The following is an 18,702-nucleotide window of genomic DNA, read 5'->3' on the forward strand; positions in this document are numbered from 1 at the left end:
TTCTCAGAAACAAAGAGGTAATCCACAGCAGGGTCAGAGATGTCTTAAAAGAGGAGGCGTAGAGTCCGAGACACCAGCTTTGGAAGACGACCACTAAGCCTGGTAGATGGAGGAAGAGGGTGACTTTTGAATCTTGTACGTAATAATCTCTGCAACACATCTTGACAGCTCTTCGGAAGACTGGACAGTTTGGGCAAGAGTAGACCACCCTTGGTGGTATCTCTGAAGCTAGGTTGTACGAGAAGACACAGTTTGGGGGAAGGAAGTTGGAGAGTCCACCAACAACAGCAGTAGGTTTGGGAGCCATTACATGGGCCAGAACAGGCTAAGAGTGTAACCAGAAATTGAGCCTGAGACTGCTTAGTGCTTCCTTGACCATGTTAAAGGGCGGAAGGTGAGGAGGTCCGAAAAGGACTGGCTATAGCATGGTGCCTGTTGCCCATGCTCTAACTGGGCTAAGGCAAAGGTTCCTTGAAGAGGCAAACAGGTCCAAGATTGGCTTGCTTCACACAATAAACAGATCCCCACAACCCCGGGGATCGAACAGCCATGATGGGAAGGGCATGCTTTTGACAGCCCAGTACGTCCTTCAAAACTTAGTTCCCTGAATAAATCGAGCGACTAGAAGACTTGATATATCTGTCAACACAGGAAGAACTCTGCTGTTTGGTCAGAGGGAATGCTAGATCCAGCTTCCCTGCTTCAGTAGAAGCATTAGGACTTAGGTCTTATCCAAATGGACTACCATAGTCTAGATGTGAGCTAGGGACGAGCTGTACTGGAGCCGTAAGCGAATTGCTTTAGCTCTCCAAAGTAGAAGTGAAGGTTCCGTTCTTCTTGGGGACCGAGTCCCAGAAATCTTCCCGGTTCCTCAAGTGGGCTCCCTTGACCTAGATCTGAGGGGCTGAGAAGAAGACTAGAACTAGGCTTAGCAGAAGAAGGGATTCCCTTGCACAAGTCATGTTCGGACACCTCTTACTGAAGGTCCGACTAAAATACCTGGGGTAAGAAACAACACAGAGGTGTCCGACTTTGTTTCCCTGTCCCAGTAAGATTACTGTCAAGATCCTTCAAGCCTCTTTTCTTTGAAGGAAATGAAGAAGTCAGTCGATATGTAAAGACTGAGGTCCCAGACAAAAGGGGAAGTCAAATGCAAGAAGAGCTAGAACTCGGGCGAGGGCCTGAAGTGTCACAGAGAGGCCAAAGCACAGACTCCAGATTGGGTAGTCCTGTCCCTAGAGACGGAACTAAAAAGCTCTCTGGAGTCCGACAGATATATGCAAGAATGCTTCCTGCATATCCAAGCTCCCATCCAAATATCCTGGAGAATGGATGATAGAACTGTTAGGATCGTCTCCTCCTTGAACTTCATCTAATTTTTACGAGAGAAAAGAGGAACTGCAGTCATGCAGCTCATCGTCAGGAGCTAAGCACAAGAAAATAATGTTGAGTGCTCTTAAACTGGTGTCGGAACGGTGTCGTTTGGGAGCAGTGGCCCATGCAACTGTGTGACTCTTACAGTGGAAGAGAACACCAGAAATCTCCTTCTAGGAGCAGAAATTTCTAAAAACCATAACTGTCCATGTCTGCACATGACAGGACACGGAAGCAATCCAAGGCAATAACTCTTGGTAAACACTTGGGAGTCACTGTCTGCTTAGCCAGAGCTCCTGCTTAGAAAAGAAAGTGTGGGAGCTTCTACAACAAGCTAGTGAGTGGACTGTACGTCGCTCCGAAGTGGAAGTCTGATACAAAGAATTGGTGCCTGGCAATCAGGAATGGATGCAGGCCACTAGACTGGCGCTCAAGAAAGAACAAGTGTATTCTTAGGAAAGACAGGCACCAAGAACTAAAAGAGGGCCAAGCCTCTGGTACTAGGCGCTCTGATACTAGACACTCGGACACTGGACGCTCGGTGGATGGTGTAACAGGTCCAACGAATTACTAACCTGGTGCTGAATGGGCTCCAATGAAGGAACAAGGACCCAGATGGGCACTCGGATACTACTGGTCACCCGCTGGGCGCTCGAACACTACTAGGCGCCTGTTGGGTGCTCAGACACTAATGGCTGAGTGTTTCTGGGGGGTCGGACACCACTGGATGCGTGCTGGGCGCTCAGACACCACTGGGCGCACCCTGGGTGCTTGGACACTACTGGGAGCCCGCTGGGGGTTTGGGCACCACTGGGCACCTGCTGGGGGCTCGGATACTAATGGCGGGTGGCTGCTGGGCGCTCGGACACCACTGGGCACCCGCTGGGCGCCATGCACTGGGCACCCGCTGGGCACTTGGATCCCACGGATCTGAGACTCTGGGATCCCCCCAAAAATCAACGGTGCCTCCTGTCTACACTGGGATCCGTATCTGTTCGCACTATCCATATCACTAGGACAATGAATGCACATCACTATGGACACCTTTTCAATGGCTTATCGTCGCAACCTGCGGACAGCAGGCTTGACTGAGGGGCAATTATTCAGAGGCAAACCCTTTTGGACTCCCACGGACCAACAGTATGCCTCCTCCCAGGTTTAGGGGAGTCTGACAGAGACTGGGTTTAAGAGATCCGATAGGGTTGGGTAGCCACCTCCTCCACTGCACATCTAGCAAGACACCTTTCCAGTGGCTGTCTGTCGATACCTGGGACCGCAACATGCTCGAACGAAGGGGGCAACTACCCATGTAGAATCCCCCGACCTCCCTTGGACTTCCAGTATGCCTCCTCCCAGGTTTAGGAGAGTTTGACGGACCTTTGTCTAGGAGCATCAGAGGATGAGTAGCCACCTCCTCCACTGTACTACACTTCACTATTACAAGGTTAACAGATGTTAACCAAGACCCAAGACTGGCAAAGGTATGGAGAGGAAGCAAGGGAGCCAGTGGACAAGAAGGCTAGTAGAAAGAGCGAATTGGCGCCAGGGTGGCCACCGCTGGCGCCGAGTGCATGAGAATGGGTGCTGGGGGGTTGAAGTTGGCGCCCAAGATTGGTGTCAGTGAGCTGGGAGTTCGGGAGAAGTGCAGCTCAGGAGCTGTGGACACTTCTGGACACTCGTAGCATGAGCTGGTGCCAGGATGAAATCTCTAAATCATACCAAAAAATATGGAACTGGTTCTTGGCTGCTGAGAACGTCTCTTGCAAATACTCATAGCAGACAACAAAGCACCCAGTTCTCTCCTTACTACTTTCTGCCTTTTCTCTCCTTACTACTTTCTGCCTTAACACCTTTCAATTCTTCTGAGACTTACTTTTGAGGCAAAACTATTATTGGCACCTCGATAGTAGTTTATGGCCGGTAAACAATCCATAAATTCCAAAAGTTATGGCCTAATGAAAAGGCGTAACACACAGCAATTTACTTTTATGATGTGATGTCATAAAATCCGAGAATAACTTTTAAGGCAACTCTTTTATCTGCATCGCCAGTAGCCTAACTGGTAAACAAACCATAAATGCAAATGGCATCGTCAACCGGCGGCTCATTGATGTCTCTGAATCAACGTAAAAAGCAAAATAAAAAAACTCTTCCTAAAAGATTTCAGCTTGAAGGCTACAATATATGCATCAGTGATGCATATATTGGTTAGTTTAAAGAATCCTCCGGTGGAATCTGGTAAAATAAGCAGAAAATAATGAATGAAACTGCCGCCAGACCAGGTGTTGCCACCACAGATGGCAGGAAACAAATGAGGATTGTCTGCTAGGTCGTTCCAATATTCTGTTAGTGGGACGGGCTGATCACCTACACAAACTATATTGAAGCGCTACCAGCGAAATTTTGAATCTACGCTGCCATTTGAGTGGAAATTATAGCTATTAATTACTTGATAAGTTACTTATATAAAAATCAAAAATTCATTGCAAAGCAGCGAGGACAAATGATTTATACATTGCTTGAGGAGGTTAGTGCAAATGAAAACCTACCTCTGAGATAACTCGTCAGTTAGTCAGCATAAACACTCACCAATAATTAGATGACATCGAAAACTGTAGAGGTTCATGTTTACACAATACTTGAAAATATTGGAACAAACATGAATACTGCTAACAATAGAAAGGAGCAAAACCCTAAAAAAACACTGTTTATGGCAATTGATTACAGCTACTTGCCACCATGAAGCTGACAAGCAGGCACATTGGCAATGAAAGTACCATCAGACATTACAATTTCAGCATTTACTCTGGTTTAAAGAAGTGAAAAAACAACAAGAAAACATAGACCAATTAGCTCTTGAATAATGAAATAATGGAAAACTGGTTAGAATAAAGATTCTCCAAAGGGCCCCCAAGAATTCTGGACATCGTTGTTAACAGTTCAGCATTCAAAAGGTATGAGGCAAGTGAGTGATACATACTTGTGGGTTACAGGTGATGCCTGCAACATTTAACTACCATTCTCATTCTGTCAGTCAAGAGTACAGTCTGCAAGTCGCAGGTAATTTGACAACACAAATATAGGCATATATATGATGGATGGGTTGTCATGAAGTCTTACATTTCTGTCTTCAAAAATTATCATGAAAAGAGTACTGTGCACTATAAAATGATAATATATAACAGCAATCTAAACACAAAAATATACTGTTTTTAGATTAAGGATTACCTGTGATGTTGTCCACCAGCAATTTGACGCCATGATTTACCCTTGAAGTTCTTTAAAAGTGCAGGTTGGAATCTCATGTTTGTATCCTCATCACCTAAAATTCAAAAATAACATATAAATTTATGTAGCCATTTATTTGTAGTGAAGCACCAAATGACTGAAAGTTTTAAAGTCCCGTTCCAATATTACTGTACGATAAAATGAACAGCGATTGCTCCTCCTAAGAACATAATATATGTGTATTCAATGTTACCATTATATTTTATGGGTTATTCTAACTTATCTCCCATGTGCGAAACATATGCCGAACTGACTTTGGAACGAGATCTGTTCTATGTCCAGCAAAAAATATAACTACAAACAACATACCACCAAAAAATTAATATACATTTTCTCGTTCAACCACGGTCATCATTAAAATTCTTAAATGTCCACCTTGTGGACATTTTGTGTGGTTACTGCCTAAATCTGGTGTAATTTTTCATCTCTGCCCATTTTCCATGGTTTCCTAGACCTTCCTACATTTCTTCTACCAGTCATTTCCTTATCTACCACTACTAAGTAATCCTCAGCCCTTTCATCACAACCAAACTATCTCGCACCTGTTTTTCAACTGATGGACACTGTATCTTTCTGCCACTCCACATTCAAAATATGATCTCCCACTATGCTCTGGCCAGGAATCTTGGCATTCAATAATCACACTTTTTTTTTATTCAGTGCCCATGTTTCTACTACATAAGAGGATGACAAGCCTCTCTACTAATGGGATATTTACATTTACCAGTAGTCTGGCAATTCCTTTCCACTTCATCCAGTGTTATTACCTTTTTCTAATTGCTTTACCAGTACCTGGTTCACAGTCCACTGTCTCTTAGATAACAAAAATGTTCTATTCTTATGAGAACTGCCCATCGTTCTTACTCCAAGTAATGTTGTAATCCTCAGCATATCTTATGATGCTTGTTACATTTGGTAGTTCTAAGTTCACCCAAAACAACTTTAGCACAGCATCCACATGGCCCCCTTACTAACTATTTTTCTTCTGCTGTTTTTTCACTTCCTTTAAGTCACCATAAGCTCTGTTTGCTTACAACAACTTTTGATAATATTTACAGAGAACAATTTCAGAAGATAAGCAACCACTTTTTATATTCAAAGTACAGCCTTCAAACAAAAATCACCATGTGTGAAAAACCCTTAACAGTACCTCAAAAAAGAATACTTTTTATACAATAACAAAATGCAGACAAAATAGAATTAAACAAAACAGATTTACTCTTACCAAGCTGATTATAATTGTTGAGACCAAAGGCATAAATATCTCCAGTATCCTTGGCTCTGGCAAAGGTTGCAAGCCCTCCAGCCCAAACATCATCAAACACTACACGCTTACGATGGCTGTACACTTTAATTGGTTGAGGTTCTAGAAGAGTGGCTGAAATAAAGGAAGAACAGTATTTTACCTTCAGCCTCTGATCACAGAAAATATATCTACAGAAATATGTACAACAAACATGTAGTACTGGAAGCTGGTTACTTGAACTGAAACACTGACCCTATCATGTCTGGGCCATAGAGATTAAGTACTATCTACATTAAGTCTTATGCAGCACTCTTGAAAGCAGTGCTTATGGTTCTCTGAATAGTATAAATCTGGCATCCATCCATCTAGCTATCGAAGTTCTTCAACTTTGTCCTGCTCTAATTTTCACCCTTATTTATACACAAATTCTTTGAATTAATCCTGTGTTCTACATCTGATTCACAATTACATCACATGTAACGCTAAAAAAATAATAAATGCTGTGTATTCCTATGAATGTAAATGTAACATTTTGAAAAATGAAGGTAAAACAAGCCCTTTACAAAGGTATCAACCGTAGTAGGCCTTAAGCTGAACAAAGGATAGTACTGTGTTCTTAGTGGGGCAGTGTCCCTTCTGCACCCAAGCTAGTTCTGTAACGATCCATCTGAGAGCTACTGGGATTGAGATATGTGATCAAACTCATTCAAAAACTGGATCATATCTCCAGAGCCAACACCCAAAAATTATACCGAAACTATTAAATTTGTAACTGCGAATCCAACATATACTCGTAGAAGACACATACATTCACAAAAATTTAGAGGTGAATAACCCTGAAAAATCCACTTCTTGAAGGATGTCATAATGAAAAAGAGAAGATAACTAAGATGATGAATACTAAGGATTTGCTTATTTTCAACAGGACATCTGTATCTGATCCTGTCAAGTTTACAAATGTGTGGCACCTCCAAGCAACCATAAGAAATGATAACTGGCAAAAAAAGTTCACTTAAAATCTATAAGAGAACTTTTTAAGTGAAGAAGTGCAGTAAGATGAATTTCTGAGCCAATGAAAACTTATACTCCTGTTAGTGCTTTTTGCAATGTAAAGTACAACAAACAATATACTGCACAGTTTCCTCACTGCATTAATATTTCCACAGCCACAAGATGTGGGAGCTGGTGAAAAAACAAGATAAAATCTGCATAAGAAACAAATCATATAAGTGCCTCTTTATAATGCGTGCCTCAGTCAAAATGTTAATACAGTAATACCCTGAACTTCCGCGATTCGAGTTGTGCGAATTCACAGACACACAGACTTTTCAGTGGAACCTAACTATTTATCATACACAAGTTTTTCACAGACTCACGAACATTTGTGAATAGTGAGAAACCCTGCAAAAGTGTTTAATTTTTTATGTAATTTATAAGTTTTCAAGCTTTTATGATTAAATTAAATAACATTAAACAACAAAAGTAATAATTTCTCTCTCTCTCTCTCTCTCTCTTACTGTGATGAGAGAAATTTTATGGTACATGTATATGTTTATTTGTTTTGTATGATAAATAAATTTCTTACTTAATAATAAGTACTAATTTTCAAATATTAAGAGTAATAAGATTAAATAATAATAATAATAATAATAATAATAATAACAATAATAATAATATAACTGTAATTACAAAATTCATATGTGATGCGTATTTTAAACAAACAGATATTTTTCCCTCATCTTCTGTAAGAAGCTCGAAGGCAAAGCTGTCAGACATGTCACTTTAGCATGACAAGAAGGGGTAGTGTTGCTGATTAGTGGTCAAAGGTTTCTTGTAACTCTCTCTCTCTCTCTCGTTCGTAGTTAGCACAACCTACTACGTATTACTGTTCCTCTGTATGTCTTTAAGTGTATAGTAGATAATTTTAAATTGATCTAATTTTACCTGTACTGTTTACAAACTGTAAATGCGCCGTTCTAAAACATAGAGATATAGAGCATTTCAGAACAAAGAGAAAGAGACAGAATAAAGAGGTTTTTAAAAACGAGGTTGAGAAGATGTCTAGAAATAGATCGGTGGAATGGGGGGAGAGAGAAATAGTATACTGATCGTCACATTCTCCTATTTCCTTACATTAACCATTTATTTCTTTTTTTAAGGGTAATGTATTAAGCTAACTTTTAAATGAAATTACAGTAACTTTAATTTCACTTAAAAGTTAGTTTAATACTGAATTTCTATCTTTTGATACCTAATAAGAATAACTTCCCTCTCTCTCTCTCTCTCTCTCATGTTATTCTCTCTGTCTCTGTAATAATCCAAAAATAATTTAACTTGATATTTCAAGTAAGGACAATATCTCTCTCTCTCTCTCTCATGTTATTCTCTCAGTCTCCACAATAACTGATAAATAATTTCACTCTCTTAAGTAAGGACAACCCTTATCTCTCTCTTTTTCACAGTTAGCGCTCACACATTTTTACAAATTATTTTTCTGTGCGTCTTTACCTGTACAGAAGATAGTTTAAATTGATCTAATTTTACCTGTACCGTCTACGAAGTGTAAATGCGCTAGTGTGGCAAATACGTTCTAAAACATGGAGACATAATAACTAAGAGTTGTATTAGTCAAAGTAAAAAACACTGTTTGTTCATGAAAAAGCATTTCAGAACAAAGAGAAAGAGACGTAGAATAAGGAAGTTATTAAAATAAAGTTGAGACTTCTAAAAATAGATTGGTCAGAAGGGGAGAGAGAGAGAAATTCTTTTCCAACTCTATTTTTATGTCAACCATTTATTTCTTTTTTTAAGGGTAATGTATTAAGCTATCTTTTAAATGAAATTACAGTAACTTTAATTTCATTTAAAAGTTAACTTAGCAATTTGGGAGCATGATTAGGGTTATATTTTGTGTTTAAACTTTAGAAATAAGCATTTATTAGCATTTTTTGAGACCGTGCCAAACTTACGCGAAAATTCACCTTGTGCAAGGGGTTCTGGAACCTAACCTCGCATAAGTTCAGGGTATGACTGTATGCTATAAAGACAACTTACCTATTCCTTTCCTGTTTCTAGAATTACGATGTGCAAACACTTCAGCAATCCTGCCCAGTTGTCCTGACTCTCCACATCCACAAGTGTAAATCTGGCCATTATAGGTGAGTATAGCTAAATGGTTATTTCCTGCTGCAATTCTTGTGACAGGAATATCACTTAAAATTTGTCTTGGAGTCTTCTGTATATTACCTTCTTCTATGAATCCTAATGGACCACTATTATCCTGAAAATATATCAGGACATATGAAATCACCAAATTGCATTATGTTGTTGGAGTATAAAATTCTACTGGCAGGTATCAGTCAAGTTTTAAGAAAAGGCATTATGGCAACATTATATTACTGTACACTAATACAGGACCTCCAAAAACACATCTGAATATTTAGTGTTTGCTTAAATGACACCTTAGAATATTGGAATACTAAAGTAAGAGCTTGAAAGTTACAAAAAATATACAAATTTAATCCTATAAATGTCTGACCAATCATAAACATCTGAATTTCAAAATGTTCATTAGCTTTTTTCAGATCTACATTATACAAAGGGTAACCACAGCAATTTCTTTGTCCTTAAGAAAGTGCTCTGAACTATAACAGCTTCAGGAATGTTTTCTTATGGGCTGATACCTACATATTAGAGAATTTCTCCAAACACATTACATAATAGTCCATGGATTTACTGTATTCTCTGAAAGACACCATCCATAGGGAAGAGGACTCTATAAATCTCACATACCTCTGTGAATTTCTTAAAACTTAAACAAATCTACAAGAAATTCTCTCAAACTTAACTCATTAAACAAGATACAGTGAAACTTAATACTACTGAAATAAAAATGTCATTACCCTAAAGCAACCCCAGGCAAACAAACGACCATCATCTGTTACAGCAGCAGTGCAGCAATCGCCTGCTGTAATTTGAACAACTGTACCATCAATCTGAACAGTACCACTGACAAAATTTTCTTCCTCTGATGTGGTTTGTCTTCCCAAAGCTCCTTCATCATTACAACCCCATGTGTGAACCTGAAAAAATAATACAAATATTAATAAAGACATTGTTAAATTTCTTTTGTCAATAAAAGATTTTCAAGTAGGTCCACCTTTATAATTAATGGTCTTGTAGACTTGCTCACCAATACAAGTTTGAGCAATAATATAGCATCACTACACACCAGGCAGAGTATTTTGTCTAATGACCACTGAATAGAATAATTGCATTTAAGAAAGAACACACAACAGTTATTCTTCCTTTGACAACAGCATTCCTTACAGTTACAAACTGGTACTCTCCTATACAAAAAGGAATATAAAATTTAGTTCACAGACTAAGTGCTGGGACCTATGAGGTCATTCAGTGCTGAAAGGTAAATTTGAGTAAAAGGGTCTTAAAATGGTAACAGGAGGAAAACCCCACACCTGCGCTATGAAGCAACTGTTAGGAGAGGGTGGGAAGTAAGATGGAAGACATTATGAATGGAGGAAGAAGACATTATGAATGGAGCTAGAGTAAGAGAAATGAAAAGGGTTACAGCTAAGGGCCAAAGGAACGCAGCAAAGAACCTTAAGTAATGTCTACAGTGCACCCTGTGAGGTGTACTAACGGTAATACTTCTCTCTGGGAGGTACCGTATTCCTAAACTCAAAGTTACTAGTCTACCAAATATCTTCAGTTTACATATCACATCTGTGATTAAAGATGTAAGTGATGTCCAATGCTAATCATGGCTACAGAAATCACAACAGGAAGTACCATCTAATACATTATGGATGTTTTATATTTTACATAACTTACCATTAATCAATGGATTAACCAAATGCACCAAGTTAAAATTCATCAACAGGGTTAGTCCAAAATGTTTTGTCAACACAGTGTATCACATATAATAAATTCATGATAAATTATCATACTACTGTACAAGAGCAAAGCTGGCATGTGAGATACAAGGTAGCCAACTAAATTTCTAGCAGATACTCTGATGTTAGGATATATGAACATATCAGTCATATCTAGACAGCACTTTCCACTTTAAAAGTGGGAAAGTTTTCATAATAATTTTACTGTTTCAAAATCAACTACAAAAATACATAGAGAATAGAATAGAATATAGAATTTGGGCCAGAGGCCAAGCACTGAGACTTATAAGGTCATTCAGCACTGAAAGGAAATTGACAGTAAAAAGGTTTGAAATGTGTAACAGGAGGAAAACCTCGCAGTTGCACTATGAAACAATTGTTGGGGGAGGGTGGAAAGTAAGAATGGAAGAAAGAGACTATGAGTGGAGGTACAGTAAAAGGAATGAAAGAGGTTACAGCTAGGGGCTGAAGGGATGCTGCAAAGAACTTCAAGTAAAATGCCTACAGTGTAAAAACTATATTAACATACCTTTCCTGACTTATCCAGGCAAACAGTATGTAGTCCCCCGGCAGCTATGGCTACAATGTCTTCAAGATCTGGTACAAGAGCAGGCCGAGTTTTTTCTTCAACACCATCCCCAAGGCCCAGCTGACCGATATCACCCATCCCAACAGTTAAAACCACACCTCCATTAATTTTGGGAGCTTCCAAAGTTACTGTGCAAAAGAAATATAATATTATCAGTGTTAAAATTTAAGATAAGATGGATATATGGGTTTTTAGCTCATTACTATTCCTACTGGGAAATCAAAAGCTGAAGATAATCTGCATTTTTTCTGGATATACCACCCATTTAACTGAAGGTTCACCTAACTTTACCATTGGCAAACAGGGAATTATGCAGGGATGGTCACTGACTGCATTATAATAAAAAGATTTCATGTTTCTAATTCTATGAGAAATGCCAAGGATACTCTAACTGCAATATATTTCTTTGAGGATATAAGCCTTTATCTTTTATATGGAGACTCACTCATTAGGTGGGAAGTTTTGACCAATGGAAGAAGACTGCTACTATAAAATAGACATTTTCTATGCATACAAGATTTAGTAAAACCCAAAAATCAAGAAAATGAAATTTATTTAACTTTCAAAGGGACCATCTCCCTTCCTCCTTAAAATAGAAAGGCTGGTATAACAACTGAAAAAGCAAACAAATTACTGACCTAGTCTTAAAACCTGAACAAAAAAAATGTACAAAAAACATTGAGAAAGTTGCTTACATCTTTCAACAAACTAAACTTTTCATATCATTCTTGACAATGCTATTCAAAACCATATCCAACTTAAAAGAGCTTTAATAAAGGAAAATAACCGTGTTTATCACAATTCTCTTTGGTTTGTTTGCCCTTGTCTTCCTCCTTCCCTTCGCCACAATCTGACTGAGGATTTCTAGCAAAAAACTAAGTAAAGGGAGCATATATGCAGATCTGGGCATGTGCAATAGGGATCTCTCTGTTTTCAATGGTGCAATGCAGTGTGAATGCAGCGTAACGGGTATTTCCTTATCCAAGGATAAGAGGCAAAATTTTATTTGTGGATTAATACAAAAATAATATATCCTTCGATAGAAATTACACTTTTATGATAAAATAGTTTTATATACACTTACCAAGTAACTACATAGCTATTAGTTTCACTTGACTGTGGCAGTTCTAAATTTGAAATTCATGGTAATGCAATACTGTTTTAGTGTAGGTAACTAGACCCCGCCCACTACCGGGAAAGAATAGGTACAACAGTGCTGAAGAGCCCAATTCGTTTGGGCCCCATGTCCATGAGAGGGGAGGTGGGAGGGCTTTGATCATGTAGTTACTTGTGAAGTAAATATAATACTTTATTTTATCATAAAAATGTCATTTTTATACAAGTAACTTACCAAGTAACTACATAGCTGAATCTCACATTGACTGGAGGTGGGAAGCATGGACATTTTCCATCCACAAACACTCATTAAAGGAGATGAATTTGAAATAGAAAGGTAGCTAGCATTGGTGTAATGCTTGCTGTAACCTTACCCAGTGAGAGAGTTCTGGTGAGAAAGCTGCAGCAGGAAGATACTGCCTCTGGTTGGCACTCATCTCAACCTGTAGTGACGACGCAGTAAAGCCAAGAGTCGTCTCTACTTCAGTGGGAGAACTTGCTGTCAAAGAGTACTCCGAAGACTGACAAGGCCTTCCAAATTAATTGCCCTTGTCCTGGGAGCAGAATAATGAATACAACCAGAAATGTTACCACACGATATTAAAACCATCACACAACCATTAAAAACCAACGACTGGTGGGTACTCCTGGTACACGGCACCACCAGGCATTCCAAAACTCAGCATCCTTTAACAAGGCAAGGAGATAGAGGATTGAAAGGTATATCCCCTATCCTTCTTCCCCCAATACCATGCCAACCACAGCATCCTTTAACAAGGCAAGGAGGTAGAGGATTGGAAGGTATATCCCCTATCCTTCTTCCCCCAGTACCATGCCACCCATGGCCAATGGGCCTAACATACTGTAATTATTATAGACTGCCTCCACATCGCACAAAAAATGGGAGGCAAACACTGATTTTGAATTTCAGTAAGTTGTTTAGAGAATCGTGGAGAGAGACAAGTTCTTCTTAAAAGCCAACGAAGTGGCAACTGCTCTAATCTCATGGGCTTTCACTTTAAAAATAGAGAGATCGTCTTCTTGAATCTTCGAGTGTGACTCGGAAATAACACTCTTTAAAAAGAAGGCCAAGGTGTTCTTAGCTGGCGTGAGGGGGTTTTTTACCAAGCACCACAGATTCTGAGGGGGACCTCTAATCCCTTTGGTCCTATCTAAGTAGTACTTAAGAGCTCTAACTGGGCAAAGAGTTCTCTCCTGGTCTGCTGGCCAAAGGATATCTAACAAACTCTTGATCGTAAACGAATGAGGCCAAGGGTTGGACAGGGTTTCGTTCTTTGCCAGGAATCGAAGTGTGAATGAGCAGACCGCATCTTGCGAAAAACCCACTTGCTTACTGAGGGAGTGTAATTTGCTGATCCTCTTTGCCGTAGCTAAAGCAACTAAAAAGAGTCTTTCTGGTTAAATTTCTCAGCGATAAGACAGGAAGGGTCTCACATGCAGAGCCAGAGAGCCATCTGAGGACGACATCTAGATTCCAAGCGACTGACATAGACTTCTCTTGGTTGGAAGTGTCTGGGACTTAATTAGATCGTTTTTGCCTTGATTAGCAGACAAATCAAGACTCTACATCTAAACAGTTTAGCATAGATCTATAACCTCTGACTGTAGATGTAGCCAAGCCTCGAGAGGACCTCAGAAATGTTAAAAAGTCAGCGATCTGTACTACACAGGTTTTGGAAGATAATACGCCATGTCTTTGGCACCAGTTACAAAAGACTATCCACTTCGCCTGGTAGACATTAGCGGAAGACTGACGTCTTCACTTGGCGAATGCTTCTGCAATTTTTCTTGAAAAGCCCTTCGCTCTGACAAGCTCCCTGACAGTCTGAAGCCTCTCAGAGCAAGAGCGGATAAGCCTAGATGGAAGAGATGGAAATGAGGGTGCTTTAGAAGACTTCTCTTCTGAGGTAAAAGTCTGGGGAAGTCTATTAAGAGGCTGAGAAGGCCCAGGAACCACTTCTTCTGTGGCCAAAACGGAGCTACAAGAGTCATGGACACATTGGTGTGGGTCATCAACTTGTTTAGGACTTCCCTCACCATGCAGAACGGTGGGAAGACATAGACATCCAAGCCCAACAAGTCCTGGAGCACGGCATCCATTGCCCATGCCCGAGGGTCAGGGGCTGGAGAACAGTAGACGGGGAGGCAATGGTTCCTTGACATCGCAAACAGGTCTACCAACAGTTTTCCTCACTGTTTCCACAGGTCAGTGCGCACCTGTGGATTCAGCGTCAATTCCGTTGGAAGGGCCAGTTTGCACGACTTAACTAGTCCGCAAGAACATTAGCTTTCCCTGGATGAAGCAAGTCATTGTCTCTGCCCAGAGAAGAAGATCCTTGGCCACTTTGTAAAGGGAGAAGGAATGAGTCCCTCCCTGATTTTTTATATAAGCCAATGCGGTCGTGTTGTCAGAGTGGACTGTGATTGTCTTGCCGCAAGTCTCCATCTCAAAATGCTGAAAGGCCAAGTGAATTGCCTTCAGTTCCCTTACATTTAAATGTAATTTCTTCTCTTCTGGCGACCATTTCCCGGATATTTCCATGTCGTTCAAAAGTGCCCCCCAACCCAGACTGAACATGTCTGAGTACAAAGTTACGTCAGGGCTCAGTAGGTGCAATGACTTTCCTAATAACAACCTCTCCTCTGCAAGCCACCACTGAAGATCCTCCTTGATCTCGGGAATGATACAGAAAGTGAAGGAGTCTGGGAGAGTTTTCCTCTGACAACTAGCTTTTAGGAAGAATTGTGGGACTCCTGTGTAACCTTCCTAAAGGCACAAACTTCTCAATGGAAAAGAATGCCTAGCAGACTCATCCACTCATTGGCTGTGCATGAAGGGCGAGATATGAAGTTTCTTACTTTCTTCATGCAGTCTTGAATCTTTTTGTGGGACGGAAAAGCCCGAAAAGTCAAAGCATTGATCCTCATCCCCAAATAGAGAATCAACTGTGTCGCAGTAAATTGGGATTTCTGAACATTGATTAAAAGACCCAACTCTTGGCCCAGTACTGTAGTAGAGTCTTTTGAAGGTCCTCTGTGCATCTTTTCTTTGATGGGGAGCGTAGTAGCCAGTTGTCCAGATATAAACAGACGTTGATCCTCATGAGATGGAGCCATCTCGCTAAGGGGCGAGAACATGGGTGAATACTTGCGGAGCTGTAGAGAGGCCGAAACAGAGAGCCCTGAACTGAAGGACGCTGCCCTGGAACATGAACCGCAAGCACTCCCTTGAGTCCGGATGTACTGGGACATGGAAGTGAGCATCCTCCATGTTGTACCATCCAGTCTCCCTGATGAATGGCTGACAGGAATGATCGGTTCGTTTCCATTTTGAACTTGGTGGTCTGCACAAAAAAGTTCAGTGCACTGATGTCTAGGACTGGTCTCCAACCTCCCAATGCTTTGGGGACAATGAACAGACGGTTCTAAAATCCCTGTGCTTACGTCTTCAACCAACTCCACAGCTCTTTTCCTGAGTAGCAACGATACTTCTTCCTTTAGAGCCAAAAACCTCTCCAAACCTTCCAAGTAGGCTGTTTAGCTGGTGGGTGAAGATGTCAAAGGACAAAGGAGGTAGGTTTTTCACTGAACAGAATGGCATAGGCCTCCTGTGGAACTTTTTCAACCCAGGGTTCTGCGTTCCTGGCTTCCCATTTGTCCTAAAACTGGAGAAGCCTGGCTCCTACGGGGACATGGAGGACTGGAACCTCACTTGTGAGAGGCCGGTTTGGAGGATGACTTCTTGGTTGGCCGGACTGATCACAGATTCGAGTGTGGGCAGGACTGGAATTTGGTTCTTCCGCATCGATGGGGTTGCTGTTGCAACAGGGAAACAGTTCTCCTGCTGAACGAGATCAAAGTGCCATGGGTTGGTTCCTTGGCACGCCTTGTTAACTGCATCAAAAGGTCCTGTGTCTGTGTCGACTTCTGTAAGTCCGACACGACCTGTTTTATAGCAGCTCTTGGGAATAAAGCTGGACAATCTAAAGGTGCAAACAGGAGAGCCGGTCTTTGAGAGGGAGCAACGCCTTTGGAGGTAAAGGTACACCACAGTACTCCCAGCCAGTCCACAGCAAAGTTCTCTTGAAGTGTACTACAGTCTTCTATTTCTTGGCCAATGCCCCGATTGTCCAGTCTAGGAAGCTGAATACTTCAGACTTTGAAAACGTCTTTCACAAAACAGTCTAATTCCAAAGATGTGAACATAATCTTAGCGGAGTTAAGAGCCGATCTCCCCAAAGCATCCACAAGGTTGGAGAAGTCCCCTCGGGAGGAGGCACAAACTCCCAGTAAAGGCGATTCCCCAGAGTAGGATGAGTACCACCTTGGCGACAGATGGGAGGGAGGTGCACTGAAAACTGCTTTACCAAGCTTCCTCTTTCCTGCTAACCAACTGTCAATGCTCGCTAACACCTTCCTAGAGGATATGGCGAGGACCATCTTCCAGTAGCCCAGAGGCCTCTACTGGCTGTCTCATCATGAAGGCCAAACCAGGTGACGTCAGGGCCCTTTTGAGAAGAAAGTTGGATAGCAGAAAAGGAAGTACCTCAAGAGCACCAAATACACTGATGTAGGATGTTCTTGATCGATGGCTTCTTCGTCAGCTTCCTCACTGGATGTAATGGGAGAAGGAGCTAAGTCAACCTGATCCTGTGTAGCAGCAGGTTGCTTTTGTAAAAGTCCAAGGATGTTATCCAACTGTCATTGGACAGGTTCCAATGGAGTATCCATGACAGCAGATGTTGGCGCCAAACGTTTGGCTTCTGGCCTCAAGCGTACCAAAGGCAAGAATTCTGGCACATGGCACTCAGAAACTGGGCATACGGTCACTAGGCACCGCTCGGCAGTTGGGCGCTCAGACAGGGTGCTCATAACCCAATCGCTTGGACACTGGGCGCTCAGACACAGAACGGTTGGACACTACATGTTCAGAAACCAGGCGCTGGGCCGCTGGAAGCTCAGACAACTTGGATGAGGAATGCCATGTCAAAGACTGGCTCACCATCAATGAAGTGTCATGCACAAGCCAATCGGGACTGGAAGTTAGGTGTTCAGACACTGGGAATTTGGACACATCACTTTGACACTGCAAGTGCAGACACTGGACGCTCGAACAACTTGGATGAGGAATGACGCGTCAAAGACTGGCTCTCCTTCACCAAAGTGTTATGCACAACCTGCTCAGGACCAACCCAAAAACTGCAGGAGGGAAGAGGACTGTGCTCTTGTTCCCAGGGAACCTTATGTGGGGGCGGGGAAGCACACTCAGCGGAAGGAGCATGCCGTTTCAATGGCCTTGACACTTTTAAAAAATGTTTACGCCCCCTGTCCGCACTGGTGTCCAGATCACTGGACAACAGCACATGCACATCTGTATGAACGCCTTTCCAATGGTGATCCACCGAGTCCTGGGTTTGATCAACAGGCTAGGCTGAGGGGGCAACTACCCATGGACAAACCCCACCGACCTCCCTTGGACTTTCGGTTTGCTTCCTCCCAGGTTTGAGGGAGTCTAACATTGACCTTTGTCTAGGAGCATCAGTGGGACGAGTAGCTACCTCCTCCACTTGCACCAACACTAATTACGCTTACCTGATCCGTAAGGGCCTTAACCAAAGGCCCAATTTGGGCTTAAGTATTAATAAGCAGACCAAACTTTTGGTCAATTCTAGCTTCTAGGCTGGTGATGGCATCAGGTTCAGAAGAATGGGAGCCAGGTAACGGAATTTGAGGAAAAGTAGGAGCTGGTGATCGGGGAGAACACAGGCAGAGGTGTAGAAGGCGCAGGCTGAGAAGCAATATCCGATTTCGGAGTAGAAACCTGACTAGCTAAACCTTTAGCCTTGGCTCTAGCAGCCGCCTATCTCTGTCTGTCTCTTCTGGAGTCTATCTAGATGTGCTTCCAAAACTTTCCATTTACCCTGATCCCAGTCTTTGCATTCGTCACATTTAAATTCAAACAAGCAAATTTGCCCTCTACAATGGCAACACAAAGTGTGCATGTCATACTCAGCAGAAGTAAGTCTAGTATTAGAGCCTTTGCTACAATACCTAATACTAGACACGCTAGAATCTGACATAATAAGTCACAAGTCTGAATAATAAACTAGCTAAGCTAATAAATAGCACGCTGCCAACACAAATGAATACTTCAC

At 41.5% G+C, this 18,702-nt stretch overlaps 1 protein-coding gene across 1 annotated transcript in view; it reads right to left on the minus strand.

Moving 5' to 3' along the window:
* Rcc1 (Regulator of chromosome condensation 1) overlaps positions 1-18,702 on the minus strand; it is a 51,524-nt gene that overhangs the window by 19,696 nt on the left and 13,126 nt on the right. The window contains exons 3-7 of the mRNA XM_067115413.1: positions 11,351-11,538; positions 9,811-9,990; positions 8,963-9,188; positions 5,888-6,040; positions 4,603-4,696 (exon numbers count right to left, since the gene is read on the minus strand). Of these exons, the coding sequence (XP_066971514.1) occupies positions 4,603-4,696; positions 5,888-6,040; positions 8,963-9,188; positions 9,811-9,990; positions 11,351-11,538 (841 nt within the window). The remainder of the gene's footprint in view (positions 1-4,602; positions 4,697-5,887; positions 6,041-8,962; positions 9,189-9,810; positions 9,991-11,350; positions 11,539-18,702) is intronic.

This window comes from Macrobrachium rosenbergii, chromosome 13, assembly GCF_040412425.1.
Source record: "Macrobrachium rosenbergii isolate ZJJX-2024 chromosome 13, ASM4041242v1, whole genome shotgun sequence".
Lineage (NCBI taxonomy): Eukaryota > Metazoa > Arthropoda > Malacostraca > Decapoda > Palaemonidae > Macrobrachium > Macrobrachium rosenbergii.